An 18,877-nucleotide genomic window follows, 5' to 3' on the forward strand; every position below is an offset into this window, starting at 1 on the left:
ACAAATGGCCAAGACTTGATCATATCAGCACAATCAGGATGCACAAGGAAAAGATGAGTCACCTCCGCTGTATCTTCATCAGAATCAAACCAGAACAGGTAACCACGTGATTGTGCCTGGTGTAGCAGCTGCTTTATAGGGTTCCTTCCCTCTAACCGTTCAAACCTGAGTTGCTGTCTGACGTTGTAGATGTGTCTTCGGTTTGGATGGTCTTCTGGAAATTTCTCTAACACAGATGCTAATATTTTAGCAGGCTTGACTTGAGCATCACTCATTTCTTTCACAACTAGTTTCGCAGCAGGACTTAAGCCGCTCAGCTGTCGATGACCCTCTTCATATACTAGCATCTCATGGTTGTGATACCCCCATTTAGAGTAACCAATCACTTCCTAACCGTCACGACTCCGTAGTTGTCGAACCTTTACTCTGAACTCACACCCACAACCTTTTCGCTTTGTATCAAACCGAGTGGCTGTACGAAAATCTCTTTCTTCTCTTTTGCGATAACGGTCGCATCTCAAAATGGGATCCATTCTACCATCCCGTTGAGATTTATGAGTTACTACTACCAAGCAAAATCCAGCTTAATTGCAACCTGTTTTGCCCAATCAATCGCTTGTTGAGCTTCTTCGAATGGACCATCATGTCCAAATATCCCACTGTAATCATTTCCGTCTCCACCATAATCCTGCATCAATTATATATTATAATAAATACATTTAATGGATAATACATTTAATTTCTATATTTACACAGAATTAACACAAAATTAAAAACATAATTATGTATAATATTATTCATACACATACACATACAAATTTTAAACACAATCATTTATAAAAGTCACATAAATAATAAATATTTTGGTATACATTAACACAAATCTACTCACAACATAAATAAAAACATTAAATTATTAAACTTAATTTAAAAAAAAAAACGTTTTGAATTTTCAATTTGAAATAAATTAAAAAAAAAAACCATTTCCAATTTTTTTTTAATACAATTTCGAATTGTCAAACTTAATTTTAAAAAAAAAAACTATTCTCAATTTTCAAACTTAATTTTTAAAAAAACCCATTTCGATTTTCAAACTTAATTTTAAAAAATACCATTTCGAATTTTCAAACTTAATTTTAAAAAAAACCATTTCGAATTTTCAAACTTAATTTAAAAAAAACCCATTTTGGTTTTTCAAATATAAAACAATTTCGAATTTTTTTAAAAAATCATTTTCGATTTTTCAAATTTAATAAAAAAAAAAACAACAACAAAATTAAAAAAAAAAAGGGGCTGACGTCTGGCAGGGCCGCCACAGCCACTGGACTGGCGCCTGGCCAGGACGCCTGTCTGGTGGTGTTGGCGTCTGGGCTGGACGCCGGTGCGGTGGTTCTGGCGTCTAGCTTGGACGTTTATGCTACGGTGCTGGCGTCCAACGTAGGCGCTGGCGCCACTGCACGACCACCTCTTTCAGACGCCGTTACGTAAACCGTGAATTTTAACGGTGACTTACCTCGTTTTCCGTCGACGACGACGTACCTCCGGCGTCCCCCGCATCTCCGACCTGCCCTACGGTCTCCCCCGGCGACCCAGTACGGCTCCACATTTTTTAAATCGAGATTTGTTCAATTTTAGAAAATGGGCATAATTGTCATACCAAGTCATATTTGTGGGCTTTATATGGTAATTTGCGGGCGATGTTTAACAAATCCCTTGTTTAATTGCGAATTATATGCTCTGTTTTGGTTAATTAATTGTAAATTGTAAATTTGTTGCATGAACTAAGAATTGGTTTTAAATGTTGGATATTGTTGTGTATGTTGTGGTTTTTTGGTAGATGGATGATCTTTTCTCTGCTGTTACACTAAAGTATTGGTATGGTGGTGTTTTCAAAACTGTTTCAAATGGAGAGTTAGTATATAAAGGTGGAAAAGGGAAGACTTTTAACATTGATCCTGACAAGTTGTGTTGGTGGTGGTCGGAAGATTCTGCAAAAAAAATGTGGGGACTATGATAAAATAGACTTCCTGTTTTATTTAATTCCTGGTTTGACCTTAGCTAATGGTTTGAGGAAGGTGTACTCGGACCATGAAGTGCTGGAGTTGAGGAGTTTAGTTGAGAAAAGCAGATGTATTGAAAAATGTGTTTGATGGAATTGATTCCCCACAGTTAAACCCCATTGAGCCCCTACATTTTCAACCTCTGCTAAAGCAAGATATGGGGCAGAAGTTTCCAATAAAAAGGTGCCCACCCCAACCTTTAATGTTAAAAGATGATTCCAATCAGAAAGATGCTTGTACCTCAGATCTTATCTCACAAAAATCTAACCCACCTATCACTCAACCCCTAATAAACAAAATAATATGCAGACACACCCACATCTCTTCCTGTATCTACCTTTTACCGTGAACACAGTCAAACAATATTTGCTTCTCCTTCCACAGAACCTAACCCAAACTCACCAAAAATTTTCCTTGAGGATGATCCTTGGCTAGATAACAGACCAGAAAGCCCACTGAAATGGAATGAGCTTTTAAACTATTCTGACCAGAGTGAGGATTCAGATCCACTCTATGATCCTATCACTGATAAGGGAAAAAGAGTTGCTATGGTAGAGGATGAGGAGGAGTCAGATGGAAGTTTAGATCTAGAAGATGATTATGAAGAGTTTGACGAGCAGGAAGAGGGGTTCGATGAAAGCTTGCTTTTTGATGATGAAGGGTATGAAACAGAAGTAGATGATGAAGAGTTCAAGACTGCAAAAGAGAGGGTGAGGACTTGTTCAGCTAAGCTTGTTGAAATAGCAGATTAACTTTAGAGGGAAGCTACTGAAGGGAGGTTAGGCAGCCATAGGGAACAGACTGAAGTAGGAGGAGTGAAAGTAGGGACTGCTGATAAGGAAGGGAATGAGAGTGAATATGATAACAGTGATGATGATTTACTGACTCCATAAAACAGTGATGAGGATGAAACCAGGGAAGAAAGAAAGAAGAGGTCAGGTACTCTGGTGAAAACAGACACAAATTTTGCTGTCTTCACTTGGAAGGTTGGTCAACGGTTTGCATTAAGGGATGCTTTTAAAGATGCAGTTGCTAAGTGTGCTATATTACAGGGAAGGGATCTAGTATTTGAGATCACTGACAAAAAAAAGGCAGCAAAGACTTGGAGTAAGGTGTGTGGAAGGGTGTGGTTTTTACCTGTATGGTGCTTGGGATTCTAGGAGAGCAACATTTGTAGTTAAAAGGATTGAGTCAGACCATACATGTCATAGAAACATGAAAAGAAACAGATAGTTGAAGTCTACTTGGGTAGCTAGGCAATTCTTAGAGGTGTTCAAAAGTAGACCCCATTGGCCAGCCAAAGAGATCATTAAGACAATCAGAAGGGCTTTTAAGGTGGTAGTTAGGAGGGGATTTGCATATAAGGTGAAATATGCTGCCCACAAGTTGCTCCATGGGTCAATGCAGGAGAATTATAAAAAGGTTGGAAGGTACCTAGCTGCTTTGAAGAGTAGTAGTCCAGGAAGTTCACTTGAGTTGGTGACTGTAACAACACTTAAGAAACAGCCACAGACACTTGTGTTCCAAAGATTGTTTACTTGTTTTGAGGGTTTGCAAAATGGTTGGAAAGAGGGGTGTAGAAGGGTGATTTGTGTTGATGGGTGTTTTCTGAAGACTTTTCTGGGAGGGCAGCTATTGACACCAGTAGGCAGGGATGGCAATGAGCAAATGTATCCCATTGCCTAGGCAGTTGCTGAGGGAGAAAACAATCTGTCTTGGGAGTGGTTTTTTGAGCAAATTCAGAAGTGCCTAGTTATTGGAGATGGAGAAGGGATTTGCATCATTTCAGATGAACACATGGTATATCTTCTGTCTCTTACAGTTATTTTCAATTTTATGCATTTGTGTCTTATTTGTGATATATGCTTATGTTATGTTGTGTGGTGTGAAGGCTATATTGAATGGTGTTAGGGTTGTTCTCCCTAAGGCAGAGCACATACACTGTGCTAGGCATGTGTTTGCATTGTGGCATAAGACTTATAAAGGGGATGATTTGAAGCTTCTGTTTTGGACAATAGCTAAGTCATACAACTTAGCTGATTATAATGATGCTTTAGAGAAGCTGCAGACCTTAAACTCAGATGTTGCCACTACATTTAAAAGCTACAACTCTAAGCTATTTTGCAGAGCCTTTTTGGACACATATGTGAAAACAGATGCAATCACTAGTAACATGGCTGAGACCTTTAATGGGTATATCATCAATGCTAGAACAAAGCATCTCATCTATATGCTTAAAGAGATTAGGGCTGCCTTGATGTAGAGGCTTGTTCTAAAGAGGCTTGAAATGCAGAAATGTACTTCAGTTCTTTGCCCTGATATTCAGATGAAGCTTGAGAAAGAGAAAGACAAAGCTTCACACTGTGATGTCATGCCTTCAACTGAATCCTTGTTTAATGGCAGCTACCAATTTGATCAGTTATTGTGAATTTGGAGGCAAGAACCTGTACTTGCAGGAAGTGGGACATGGTTGGAATACCATGTTGCCATGCAGTTGCATGCATCTTTTTCTTACATCAAAATGTTGAAGACTATGTTGATAAATGGTACATAAAGGATGTGTACTTGAAAGCTTATGCGGGTATGGTTTTAGTTAAAGTTAGGCTATGCTGTTAATCATTGAGTTATGTTGATTGTTGATGTTGTTAATATATGTATGCTTATGGTCTCAATTTCAGGGTCAATTCCACCATGTGAGGGGAAAAGACATTAGCCAAGAGTGAATTCTAGCCTTGAACCCCCTCCCATTAAGATAGGACCAGACAGGCCTAGGAAAAATAGGATCAAGGATCCTTATGAGAATCCCAAAAAACCAGGGAAATTGACTAGGGTAAGAATGGAAATGACCTGCAGTGTGTGTAAAGAGAAGGGTCATAACAAAAAAAAAGGTGTCCAAATAAGGACACAGCTACTGTTAGTGAACCTCCAGCAAAAAGACCAAAGGGCAGACCAATGAATGATGGTCAAATACCCCATTCAGCAAACCTAGGTCAACTAGAACCTACACCAACTTCTGCTAACCAACAAACTCAAGCCTCTACTGTGCTGCAATCTGCTGGTGCCACACAACAACATCACCTTGCTATTGCACAACATACCCAACTAGGGAGAGGATGGAGGATGATAAGAGGAGGACCTGGTTCAAGAGGTAGCAGGGGTTCAAGAGGTGGCAGATCCTCTTCTATTGAATCTGTTGGTGAGAGCACTGCAGCAGGACAAGGAAGATCAAGGGGAAGGGGAAGAGGAAGGAACAGGCCTCCTATTGGTGTTGGGATTATCGTTTCAGCTGATGGCAGTGCTATCCAACCAGTGAGTTAGCTCATTTCACTCTGTTTTGTTACATGTCTTTATGATCTTCTTTGTTCACTTACACTGTACTTTCATGTGTACACAGGGACCTTTTCAAGTCAGGAAAAATGACCCCGGAACTCAAGGCAGCCAAGTTTGACAAGGTGTGATGATGTGTTCAACACAACAACAACAAGTATTATGATGAAAACTAAGATGGTGGCATGTAATTTTAGCCTATCTTTTGACTTAGGGAATATTTTGTGAACAATATTTTATTATTGGCCAAATTATTGTCAAGTGTGTATGGTTTATGCTGCACTGTCAACATGGTTTTTGCTACACTGTTAACACATTTCACAATGCACAAACATATATATGCACACACAAAAGATTGAATGTTTCCAAACAACTTCCATTATTTATTCATAACTTCCACACATTACACTCTAATTCTAACACCATTAGACATAGCACAACCTACTTCAAATACATCAAAATAATCCCAAATAAGACCCATGACAACATTAAAGCCAAAGAAAAATTCTTCTCATTCCTAGAACTCTTCATAAGTTCAATTCGCATTTGAGAAACCTCTCCTTTCAACTCTTGCAAGTTTTCGTCCATGTTCTCCTTTTTCAATTGCAACTTCTTAACCTTCTCTTCAACTATTTGCTTCTGCATTTCCAATTCCGCAATTGTGGTTTCCTTCTCGAACAACTGAAAGCGGAGTTCATTCCCTATTTCCCTAACACCACCATACCACTTGAAAAAACCACAATTCGCATCCTGCAATTGGAAAACAAACAACCAGTATTAAATTCCCAAATAAACCCTAAATTTTAAAACCAAATTCAATTACAACAAAATTGCAACTCACTGGCCATGAGTGACAGCCATAGAATTTTATTCCACAACTTGGACCATTCTTCACAGTGCGCACCACTGCATTAGTTCCACATTTACATTTCAAGGTGGACATACAACCCCTTGAAGATGACGAACCATAATTCGTAGCACACTGTTTTGCCCTATCCATATTGACAGCACTAATATTTAGAAATTATTTCTTAATTAATTCGCAACCTAAAATAATTAGGAAGGATTGAGAGGTAATGGTTGTGAAGAATTGAGGAGGAAAACACGATACAGGGAAGAAGAAGGGAGGAGGGGGGTTAAATAAAGGGTAAGTGCCACGTCAGCATTCTAACCGGTTGTAATTGCCAGATGACCTACAAGGGATTCTGTGAGAAAAAGGGGGGAAAAGGTTGGATTAATGAGGAATAATCAAAAGGTGGGATTAATATGGGAGAACGGACATAAGATTGGATTATTCTCGTTATATTTTCCAAAAAAATATTTGAAGGTAAAAAAAAAAAGTGGTTGTAATATGCATGTATTATGTAGTATAGAATATAGATTTTAGTAGGGATGTCAGTAGAGAGGGTCAAGTAGGAGACCCGTCCCATCCCCGCCCCAGTAGGGAGGGGATGGGTCCCGATTTGGTGGGTGGTGGGGCGGGGATGAGGATGAAAACCATACCTGCCATGGGTGATGGGGCGGGGGTGGATTTTAGGTTGTACCAACCCCATCCCCGCCCCGCCCCACCCACCCACCCCATACCCACATCTATATATATATATTTTTTTTTTTAAAATTGTATACTTCTATACTATTTTATATTAAAAAAATTTATGTAAAATAAAGTAGTAAATAACTAAATATAATATGTTGTAATAAAATTAATATTAACAATGATTTTTTTTTATTGTAATCTATATTAGTATATTACGTAATATTGTTGTATTTGGAAGGCGAGGATTAGGTGGGTCTTGGACGGGGATTAGGTGGGGGTGGATATCCAAGTGAGAGGTGGGGCGGGGATGATTTTGGAATTGTACCCGTTGGGGCGGGGATGAGGATGAATTTTGGACCCGCCACGGGGATGGGAATGGGGATGGGGATGAGAATGTTAGGCGAGGATGGGATGGGAAATCCAACATCCGCCCCGCCCCGCCCCGTTGACATCCCTAGATTTTAGTTTTGATTTGTATCAATTGTGAATTAAGAGTTGCGTATTTTTTTTATTCCGAGTTTGTACGTTTATATGGGGTGATTTTAATTTATTATTTTGTATAAATAGATTAATTAATTATGAATTGTGTATATAAAAGAAAAAAAAAGGATTTTTTTTTTACTTTTACCACCAAAAAAGAACACGAAATTGTTTTTTACCACCAAAACTTCTAAAACTTTTATTTTACCACCAAAAAATAATTCTAAAAATTGTTTTTTATTACCACCTACCGTCAAGAAAACCGTTAAATCTAACAGTTTTTTTAAAAAATTCTCTTGGTTAGTATTTAGGTTATTCCTTCCATTCCTAAATGATGGTCACGTACTTTGGTTGTTCCCCTTAGTTAGTTACGCTTCAACACATTTTAAGTCTAGTACATTTTTTTTAACACATTTTTCTGCATTTATACATACTTCTAATGCAACTATTTTTGCTTACTAAAATACCTTTTTTTTTTGAAGGGAAAGATAAAATTTCATTAATTGAAAGTCATACGACATCTACAATAAGCAATATAGAAAAGTAAAATACAATCTAAATTGATCAAGTAAAAATCCTCTTTAAAGAAACTATGATGATAAGAAACTAAATCTGACGTTGAAGCACTGTCCCCGATTGTTCGCTGATTTATGCAGCCTTATGTGAGGGAGTCCATCTTCTTGACATAGTTTTGGGAAGAAAATTCGTTACTTGACCATGTAGATCTCATCCTCAATTCCAACGCCAATTGCAAAATTGTACGACTAACAACCCATGAATCCAATCTTTCAGATAAAACCCTAAAAACAAATTTCAATCTTCCATAAGGGAAGAGAAGAAAGACAAACACCAAACTCTCGCAGCGCAAAAGGAGAGAAGAAACCCAAATATTGGGAAGAAAACTCCCATAAAGCGACAGCAAGGAGGATTATTAAAATAAAAAACAAAGGAAATAAAGAAATAATTGGGGCTTACCATCATCAAAGAGGTGATGATGGTAGCCCCTTGTGGCTACCAAAGATTTTAGGGTTTTTTTTAGAGAGGGAGAGAGGAAGAGGCGAGAGAAAAAGATTTTTTGGGTTATATTTACCAAAATACCTACATACCCCAAAAGCAACTAATCCTATATACCAAATATATACCTGCTCTCCAAGCAAATTAAATATATATATTTCCATTTTCCAACATCGACTTAATGTTTTAATTTTAAATATTTGTGACATTTAATCATTGTTTTTCACTATATTATTTTTCTTAATAACTGCGTAAAATCAACATATGTAAACGTCAATTCGGAACGAATGGAGTAATTGTAGGTATTAATTGATGTACAATTGTACTGATAGGCCAGGTTAGAGAAACCTAATACAAATAAATTATTAATGATATATAAATACTCATTTCATATTCGTTCAACATCATCGTTCCCAAATTAGTAAATTGACCACCATATAACAAAATTCACACCCAAGTTGACTTGAGAAGAATATAATAATCCGATTTAATCCAGACTTGAATTGAAAAATGACCTGATTGACCTAAGGTGACTTTAATCCAATGATGAATAGACTTAATTAAATGATTCAAAACCTAAAATAATTTGAATTTAAAATTTAGCCTATCTTAAGTTAACCATCTCTACCTAAACCCGAAATAACTTATCAAACTTAAACCATCTCTACCTCGAGTATACTCGACCAAAACAAAAATACATAAATATTGACCCAACTTGACATGACTCGACCTGACCTTTAAAGGTAAAATTGACCCGTTTTAACTTGACTTGTGCTAGATAATTAAGCTGTTGTGTTCGTTCACGTCAGCCAAGTTGCATCATACTCTTTGAGCAATTACTTTTTTGGTATTAATCTTTGTAGTATGAAAGTGTGCTTTAGACAGTCTGAACTGTTGCAAGACATAGAATCAAAGCAGCAACATTCAAGGAAATCGTTGTCCAAGGAGTAGCGAAATAGTTTTTCTTAAGATCATGAATATACCTCCGCCACCGCGACTGATAATACTTGTTAATCTTCTCACACGAATCGTGGAAGTAAAAGTCTTGAATGACGACTTGCTCGCAGATTTCCTTGAAGAAGTCCACCATATACTCCGCTCCTCCTAGCTCGTTTGTTATGATTTGCTTTCCCTTGAGTAGCTTGACATCGTCTTTGTTTTCGATGAGGCAGTTCATTAGATTTATGTAGGAAGCAATGAACTGCCCTCCTCCGTGGAAGCAATGCTCGAAAGCCATGAGATTTCTGAATAGAGAATCACTCCACTCATGGATTCGAAGTTGTGGAATCTCGAGCACTCCATTATTGTCAAAGTTGAAGTTGAACAAGCCGCTGTCTTGTTTAACCCTCAACTTCATTCCAACATCTATCAGGTTTGTGACATTAGTGTCGATAAACTTCACTTTTCTACCAGTACTGTCACCTGATTGTCCTCGTCTATTCCCGGCAGGAAGATGAAAAATATGAAGCAGATGCAGCAGATGCCTGTGTTGTTGTTGCGAGGGTGCAGCTTCTCGGTTTCTTTCAGGGTTGGAACACAAATCTGGCTTAAAAAATTGGAATATCAATCCAGCAAGTAAATTATTTTGGAGCGAATTACGACAGCATGCAACTGTTGCTAAAGTATTCAGCAGTTCCTGCAGGACAAAGAGCGGGATTTGATTCTCTAACAGCGCCAAGTCTCGCCTCAGGGTGGAGATGATCCAGTTGGACTGGAAGATAGGATCATCATTCATACAAGTAGTGTTATTAGGACGGGACAACAGCTTACAGTCACTTAATCTCAAAATGTCATCCTTATTGCCGACCACGACCTCCCAGTAGTATCTAAGGAACAATTCGATGATAAAGCAAGAATCAGTGATGAGAATTTTGGATAGGTTTAACCCATCATTAGGAATATGTCCGGCGTAGCAATTGTCGGCTTGAGACTCAATGCCTACCATCGTACGAACACAAGCATCCAGCACTTTAGAGTAATCACTCCCAGTTCTAGACAAAAGAGCAAACAAGTAGTTTTGTTTATGCTTTTCCATGTAAGATAAGCTGTTATTACCGTGGTGTAGCGGACCGATTGAAATGAGATGAGGAGTATATGCTTCCGGATTCACATGCCGGAGTCTCTTGGGAATTCGAAAGATGCTCCATTTCGGGATTTTGTTAGACACTGATTTCAGCTCCTCCTCCAAACATCTTACGGTGTGCTCTATTTTTGCGTCCATTTTTGTTTCCATTCATTCAAGATCTAGCATACAGCAAATTACATTATTTGAATGTACAAATTTATCATGTACCTAGGCAACCTAGCTTTTGAATTTTCTTTACTCCTCAGTCCGTACCTAGTTACAATTATCATGTCTATCCACAACCATAGAAAAGCATATACTCCAACCATAGAAAAGCAAATACTCCACAACCATAGAAAAGCATATAGCCATATACTCCTCATCTCATTTCTGAACACACGTTGTATTATTTGTCGGGACCCTGTACAGCTCGCCATATTGGAATCTATCCTAAACGACGTCTTACGAACCATCGACTACTTTTATCATAACTCATAATGTCATTTTGATAAATAATGTGATGTTTTTCAGTGGGACCCACCTGTGTGTAATGAGTGGACTTCTCTGCTCTTGACACATATACCATGAGGAACAAGAGTTCCTCACAGTGAGGAACATGGAATTACCCTTACTTAACTGCCACTTTTTTTACTGATCCTTCATTCCTTTGCAACTTGCTCGAACAATTTTACACGTTTTTAAGATAAAAATGTACGAATATGTATGTAACTTTCGTTTTATTTCGTACTAGTATTCATCACTTCTACAACGCGTTTGTTGATAATGTGGAAGACAACTTTGTTTTCGTAGTGCGTAAGGGTAACGCAAAGCCACCTAATAACTTTTGTCTCTTCATATCCAATAAAAACTGGTAGAGAGAGCATGCATTAAGTAATTGCTGTACGTGTATGTGTTAGAATAGTCTTCATAATAGGTTTTGTAAATGATGGGAAATTAGTCCCACATTGGTAGAATAAAAGTTGGTTATATAGGTTAGTCTATATAGCTAAATGTTGGATGGAAGTCCCACATTGGTAGAATAGAAAAAGTTAGCTTGTTCAATTTTATTTAACTTGTTGTTAGAAAAAGGCTCCCACATTGGTTGAATAGAGGATATTATGAAGCTAGTTTATAAATTAATCTATTCTATTTAACTTGATGTTGGGAAGAAACTCCCACATTGGTTAAATAGAAAAATTTAACTTGGAGCTAGTCTATAAGTTTAATATTTGGAGTACAACAAAATCTTAACGTGTCGCGAACATATACTTAGGAAATAATATTTGCTCGCCCGATAGGGCTAAGTTAGCCTTGTCGGGCGCGAGAGCAAAGTTATTTTCTGAAGTATAGATGGCCTGACCGGGCGGGCTTTGCTCGATCGGGCGCGCGAGCATAGTTAAAAGATTTGTACGTTTATTTGCCCGATCGGGCGAGTGTAAGCGGTAAATTTCCTACGGTTAAATTGATTAGGATAATAGTGACTATTATTAAAAGTCAGATTATCTTAATTAATTATTTTTTGGAAATGGTGACTCTTAGATGAAAAGGTTGTTCATTATATTTTTTAATGACTCCAAAATTATAACTTACTTTTCACTTTTTATCTTCTTCTTCCTTTTCTATTCTAATTGTTCTTATAGTGTTCTTTGGGAGTTCAATTACATTGCTTTAATTGATCTCGAACTTAGGAAAAATCCTAAAAGCATATTAACCGGTAACCCATAGCAATCATAATGGGGGTTAAAATTGCTTTAAGGACATTGTAAACGCGTCCCTATTTCTTCATCCCAAAAATTATTTTCTAACAGAGAGATGTCAGATCTAGTGAGAGGTTGTGCGTGGGTTGCGGCTTTGAAGGAAGAGATGGATGCAGCAAAAGGTAGTATGGATACAAATTATGCTCGGAGTTTGTATCAGCTTCCCCTGAAGCTAAGGTGTAGCAGTCCCAGTGAACATCCTTACACTCCAAGCCTGGTTTCGATTGGTCCCAAACATCATGGAGATGCCAGATTTGCTAGCATGGAGATCCAAAAGTTGCGATACTTGGCTAGCTTTATTACAAGAAATGGATCCGCTTCTTCAGAAAATATTCTCATGGATTGTGCTCGGGAAATCTCAATGAAACATACTGAACTACGGGAATGCTACGGACATATCTTATCATCGCAAGGACCAGGTGAGAATGCTGCTTTTACCATGATTTATGTACCAATAATTGACAACTTTTTAATTTTTTTTTTTTTTTTTTTTTTTTTTGTAATGTATTAGGGGTTTATTTTTCTTTAGGCTTCAATAACTTTTTTTTTTTCATTAATTAAGCACCAATCAAACTATATTAGTATTTGTTGGGTAACCAGATACCTAATTTACAGGGTGTTAAAAGCCAGTTCAGATCGAATCGAAGAGATCCAGATCGTTTTTATGCAAAATACAAATTTTTCGCTATTTGATCTGATCTAGCCCAAAACCCTTAAAAAAAATTTTTTTTGAACTAGACTGGCTTTTTTTTTTCCTTTTTTTTCCCTTATATATATATATATCATAATAACACAATGAATTTCTTGTCTTGGAGGCTTAATTATTCATACCAAATTAGGATGACCATTATAAAAGAGGTTCCATATGAACTTCTCCTCATATCATTGTCACTTTTTTCAGACCGATAAAATCATTGGCTAATAAATTCATATAATATAAGGGTTAATAAATCTAGATAAAGTAGCTTCAGAATTAAAAAGATAAGATAAAGTAGAATTCAGTTGAGAGGAAAGTTATTTAATTTTCCACCATTTTTCCTTCACTTTATTGTATTTCTAGATCTATCAATTATTCTGCAATCATTAATTATATAGATCACGCTCCTAGCCCAGGTTTTTTTTATAGGGAAATCATAGAATTAAGTAGATGTTAGGGAAGAATGTGGTATTATTTGGTTGGCAAAAACATTGAAATCACGGTTAAATTATAAATGAAGGAAGTTGCTTATCTAGATTATAGGTAAGCGGAAATTTTACTTACCATTCCTAGATTATGATACTTCCTTTGTTTTTTATTAGATGCATTACTTTTTTATGTATGAAAGTTTCAATTTAAATGCATCACTTTAAATTTTCTTTATCTCTTTCATATCACATGAGCCTCTTAATTTTATCTCTCTGTGCTCCAAAAATTGTCTAGCAAGTCTGTAATTTCAAAACAGTCAGCAAGTTTAATAATAATGCATTTTATTTCTTTAAAACTGCATCCTGCATGCATGTATACGGATAATTCTACTACCTCCGGTCGCTATTATCTGCAACTTTGGGGCATTTTTTGTGAGGTATAAAATATTCTAAAGTTGCAGATAATAGCGACCGGAGGGAGTATATGATTTGATAAAAATTAAAAATTAAAAAAAAAATTAGTAAAATAGTAGTTATTTTAAGGATGACTACCATAAAATTTTCAGTATGTATACATATGACTTGATAAATATGAGCTAATGTTGAAAGCTATTCTTATTTCTCAAGGATCAGCAGTTGACTTGGATAAAATTCTGCTGGTAGACGGATGCTTCATACTGGAGCTTTTTATAAGATTTTATAAAAGTGACAACGGAGGGCATGATCATCCCATATTTAGACAGAATACTGATGCTGATGATCCGCTGTTGAACGTATCTTGGACACAGAATGTTCTCAGGCTTGACTTGGCTTTGTTAGAAAATCAGATTCCTTTCTTCATCCTTGAAGATTTATTTCGTAGAATTGCAGGGCATGAACATGATGAATTGCCAAAAGACTTTGTTGCAAATATGGCACTCGGTTTCTTCAAACCATTGCTGCAGAATGCCTGCTTCCTTTCAACACCAATTCAAGAGTGTGGGGAATCTCAAACCCATCTACTACACATTTTATTGAGCACCTACAAGGTAGCGACAGGTACTGACACAGTCATCAACATCGACAACATGGAATGTAACAGCACATATCCTTCCACGGCATTTATCCCCAGTGCCTCGGTACTTAAAAACAGCAACATGATATTCATAGTGGCACCGAAAAGGACTCTGCCGGAGATCGAGTATGCCAACTTTGTTTTCAAGATCCCTCCTCTGCATTTGACTGACTGCACAGAATCCTTCTTGAGCAATCTTATGGCTTTTGAGTATTGGCTGGAAACCGATCCGAAAATAGCATCATATGTAGCTCTGATGAGCCAGTTGATCCAGAATCAAGAGGATGTTAATTTGCTCCAGGACAAAGGGATCATCATCAATGGTTTGGGAAACGGGTTAAGTGTTTTGCATATGTTTCAGAGGTTGGTCACAAAGAATATGCCAAGCAAATTTTGCTTTAAAATGCTGTGCTATCAAGTGAACAAAGACTTGGAGCGCTGCCACTGCTTGGCTGAGGTATTGAAGCGAGGGTATCTACGTACCAAGATGGGAAAAATCAGATTACCGATCGTAATCATCCTTTTGGCAACTGCCTGGCTTTTCACAATGTGGTTCCCATGGCAATTCTTTGTACCCATAGATGGTAGTTCACTTTTGCTCATTATTTGCGCTTTACTTATCCTCGGCAAAGAACTGCATAATGCCCTTGTATTTTTTGACTAAAAGCGCAACTAGATTTAAAGGAGAGCCTATTCAAGTTTTTTTTTTTTTTTTTTTTTTTTTTTTTTTTTTTTTTTTTTTTTTTTTCTCTTCTTCTTTTTCTTTTTTTTGATAAAGCCTACCTGCACCCCAAAAAAAAAAAAAAAATTCTTGTTTAGCTATTGGCGGTATAGTTTGGCTTCCCCTGCCCTGCACCCAGAATGTGTTCAAGTCTTACACGTGTACAAGATAATTTTTTTTTTTGAAGTATACTTGTTAGGAGTACGTGCTTTGTATGTTTCTCTCTTGAGTAAGTAATTTGACACTGATAGGTGTGTTGCGTATCTAATAAAAATAAGCTAAAAAAACCACTACTATGCACAGGCAAGTAAGGGTCGGATCCCAAGAGACTATGATTTAACTAATTACCAAACTCAAGTAATTACTAAGCAAGCAATCAATTTGAATAATAAGAATTCTAATTAATCTAATGTAAATAAACTAGATAATAAGGAAAATTCGATAATAAAAAGCATCCAAGATCAAACTTCACTACGACTATAATCAATTCATTAGCCGTTCTAGCCCTAACATATGATTCAATCGACAAGAGGAAAAACAATTCCTAAACACTACCAGAGGTCTCTTCCGAGTTATCAATGGCTTCCCTAATCACAATAAGCCTACTTCCGTGGTCATAGTTAAGGACATTAAGCTCATTACTTAGCTTCCTCAAACTACTTCCTTGAAGAATTTCAAACCTTTAATTGATCTATTCAAATCCGTTAACTTAACCCAACTTTCGTTGCGATTAGAACAAGAGAATAATAACAATACTAATAATTTTTTCTAGTCTGGTATTGACATAATTAAGCACAACCAATTAAGCATCTCAATTGCATTTATTATACATATTTGAGTTTCACTAAATCTCAAATTGGAAAACTACTCACACATCTTAATGAAATAAAGAACAATAATCAATAAAATAAAAAAAAATAAAAAAAAAATAAAAAAAACATGATTCACAGTAAAAAAAATTAAGAGGATTGAAAGGAGAAAATAATACTTGAATTAAATTATGAATGCAATCTTGAATCTTGAAAACAAAAAGGCCTAGAATTTATGTAGAAGAACATAATACAAAACTCTCTCAAAATAAACGTATGTGGAGCAGAAAATAAATCTATTCAAAACCTATTTAGGGGTCGTTTGGTTGGATTATTTAATTTGGAATGGGTTAAAATGGAGTTAGACTCCATTACATCTATTTTTTTTGTTTGGTTGAGTTAAAAAGTAACGAAATCTCATACCCAAAGGGTTTTAACTATACCCCATATCTATGGAATCTCATACCCCCTTTCTCTCTAAGATTTACAATCACTTTCAACATTAAAACCAAACAACTAGTATGGGTTTTAGAATCCATACCTCTCTAGTATTAGATTCCATACCAATCCATTCCAATATAATTAACCAAAAGTTGTAGTATTTTCTATTAGGTTTAAGACTCTAAAAATCCAAAATGTATCATGATTTCGTGAAGTCAATAGGTCACCACAACTAGGCAGCAGACTGCGGGAGTGGAGTCGCGAGCCACGAGTAGGCCGTGAACTAGGCTGCCAAATATGATATTGTTATTGGCGGCCGTTAGCAACCCCCCCCCCCAACCAAAAAAAATAAATAATCTTGTTTAGCTATTGGTTATCGCACTACTAGAAAACAGGCTATTTCCGACGGAATTTTTCCGTCGGAAACACCCTTAATTCCGTCGGAAAACACTGATCCGACGGAAATTCCGTCATAACTGGTTGTCGAAACACCCTTTGTAGGAAAAACCGCCAATTCCGTCGGAAAATATATTCCGGCCACCAGAAAGTCCGTCGGAAAATTCCGACAAAAATTCCGTTTAAATCTTCTGCAAAAAAACAAAAAAAAACACAGCGCGCCACTACCGGCATGGCGTGTCACCACCTCAGACCAACAACCACCACTACATCAGACCCACCCTAACCCACGCATAACCACCCACCCTAACCACCCCACCCTAACCCAAACCCACCCTAACCCAAGCAAACCCTAACCACCCCAGCCTTAACCCAAACCCACCCTAACCACCCCACCCCTTTACCCAGACCCATCCTAACCAACCTCCTAACCCACGCATTCTAACCCCTTACCCACAGAACCACCAGCCCCAACCCAGACCAGACCCCCCACCCCCAACCCACACTGACCAACCACCTAAGCCACCCACCCTGACCAACCACCTAACCCAGATACGAAAAAAATACGATAAAAACGAGAAAATACGGAAAAAAAAAAACCAAATCGGAAACGCCAAATCTACCTAGATCCAGCCCCAATTCCCTTACCAAAAATCAAAACAACTAAAAATCAAAACAACCAAAACTCAAAACAACCACAAATCGAAACAACCATAAATCGAAAAAAATAAACAAAAAAAATTGAAATCAAACAAATTAAATAAATATACAATTATCATTTGAAATTAATAAAATAAAATTACAATTATAACAAATTTAATTATAATCAGAATTGTTTTTTTTTTTTAAAAAAAAAAAAAAAAAAAAAAAAAAAAAACTAGATCTAGTACAGTTGTTATTGTCGTTGCTGCTGGGGCTGGTATTGTAGTTGTCGTTGCGGTGGTTTCCATGCTACTGGGGTCGTTGTTGTCGCTGCGCGGTGGCCGGAACGGTGTGGTTGTTGTTGTCGCCGTTGAAAAGAAGAAGAGGAGATCGAAAAAGGAGAATTTTCCATAGCCGGAATGGTGTGGCTGTGAAGGAGGAGATTGAAAAAGGAGGAGATCAAAGAAGGAGAATGAGAGGAGGAGAATTCCGGGAGAAAGGAGAAGAGAGGAGAGAGAAAGAGAAGAAGAGAGGCGTAGGGGAGGAGAGAGAAGAGAAACGAGAAATATAAGGGGGGATCCGGGAATTTTTTAGGGTTTTGTAGGGTTAGGTTTTTTTTATTATTTAATTACATTCCGACGGAATATTCCGTCGGAAATTTCCAACGGATTTTATTTCCGCCAGAAATTTAATTTTCCGACGGAATATTCCGTAGGAAGTTTCCGACGGATTTTATTTCCGTCGAAACACTAAATTTCCGACGGATTATTCCGTCGGACAACCCATAAATTCAGACGGATTATTTTTCCGTAGGAAATCAGTCGGAAATTTCCGACGGAATATTATTCCGCCGGAATTTACTGAATTTCCGACGGAAAACCATGTCCGTCGGAAACAGTCCGTCGAAAATCGGCCTATTTCTAGTAGTGATCGGCAGTTTAATTTGGCTTTTATTACTAGTTTTCATTAGTAACTAGTGAGTAGTTCGGGTGTTGCCCCAGGTTGCTACTGTTGTAGGCGTGCATTCGATAAATTCTTGTAAAGACTTTTCAAAACTGAAATTGTTATTGTCAAACCAAAATTGAGTTATTCTTTGAGTATTTTTTTTTTTAATTGAACCTTATGGTTTGCATTTATTTAAATTTTTTTACATGTTAATAGTATAATTAATGATTTGCTTTAATGGTTAAATAATCATTCTTGTTATAAGAGGTTGAGGTTTCTAATCTTCTTATCCTTATGTTTTTATTTGGAGTAATAATGTTGGTTGCTTGGGTGATGTGGCATGTGGCGTCATGAGATGTTGGAATGGTGATGTGACGCGCAATAAAAAAAAAAGGGGACTACGTGACACATCGACGTTTTTAGAAACACCTTTTAATATATTAGTATAGATGTTTGGTGAGATAAGATTTTGATTATTTTTTCATTTTTTTGTAAAATTAATTA

General features: G+C 36.9%; 2 protein-coding genes across 4 annotated transcripts; one reads left to right on the forward strand and one right to left on the reverse strand.

Annotated features, from left to right (window-relative positions):
* Positions 1-7,891: 7,891 nt before the first annotated feature.
* On the reverse strand, positions 7,892-10,922 carry LOC110721585 (UPF0481 protein At3g47200-like). Of its 2 annotated transcripts, XM_021900764.1 has the most exons (2): positions 9,402-10,922; positions 7,892-8,204 (listed from the first exon to the last, which is right to left on the reverse strand). In XM_021900764.1, exons 1-2 carry the CDS (start codon positions 10,649-10,651, stop codon positions 8,063-8,065), a joined length of 1,392 nt encoding a protein of 463 aa, XP_021756456.1. In that variant the 5' UTR covers positions 10,652-10,922; the 3' UTR covers positions 7,892-8,062. The 2 variants fall into 2 exon arrangements, with proteins under 2 accessions (XP_021756456.1, XP_021756457.1); XM_021900765.1 differs by lacking the exon at positions 7,892-8,204 and having other exon boundaries at positions 8,773-10,917.
* Positions 10,923-12,076: 1,154 nt separating this feature from the next.
* Positions 12,077-15,121, forward strand: LOC110721586 (UPF0481 protein At3g47200-like). 2 transcript variants are annotated; one of them, XM_021900767.1, is made up of 2 exons: positions 12,077-12,659; positions 13,999-15,121. In XM_021900767.1, exons 1-2 carry the CDS (start codon positions 12,296-12,298, stop codon positions 15,081-15,083), a joined length of 1,449 nt encoding a protein of 482 aa, XP_021756459.1. In that variant the 5' UTR covers positions 12,077-12,295; the 3' UTR covers positions 15,084-15,121. The 2 variants fall into 2 exon arrangements, with proteins under 2 accessions (XP_021756459.1, XP_021756458.1); XM_021900766.1 differs by having other exon boundaries at positions 12,079-12,659; positions 13,993-15,121.
* Positions 15,122-18,877: the final 3,756 nt, after the last annotated feature.

This window comes from Chenopodium quinoa, unplaced genomic scaffold (genome assembly GCF_001683475.1).
Source record: "Chenopodium quinoa cultivar QQ74 unplaced genomic scaffold, ASM168347v1, whole genome shotgun sequence".
NCBI classification, from domain to species: domain Eukaryota; kingdom Viridiplantae; phylum Streptophyta; class Magnoliopsida; order Caryophyllales; family Amaranthaceae; genus Chenopodium; species Chenopodium quinoa.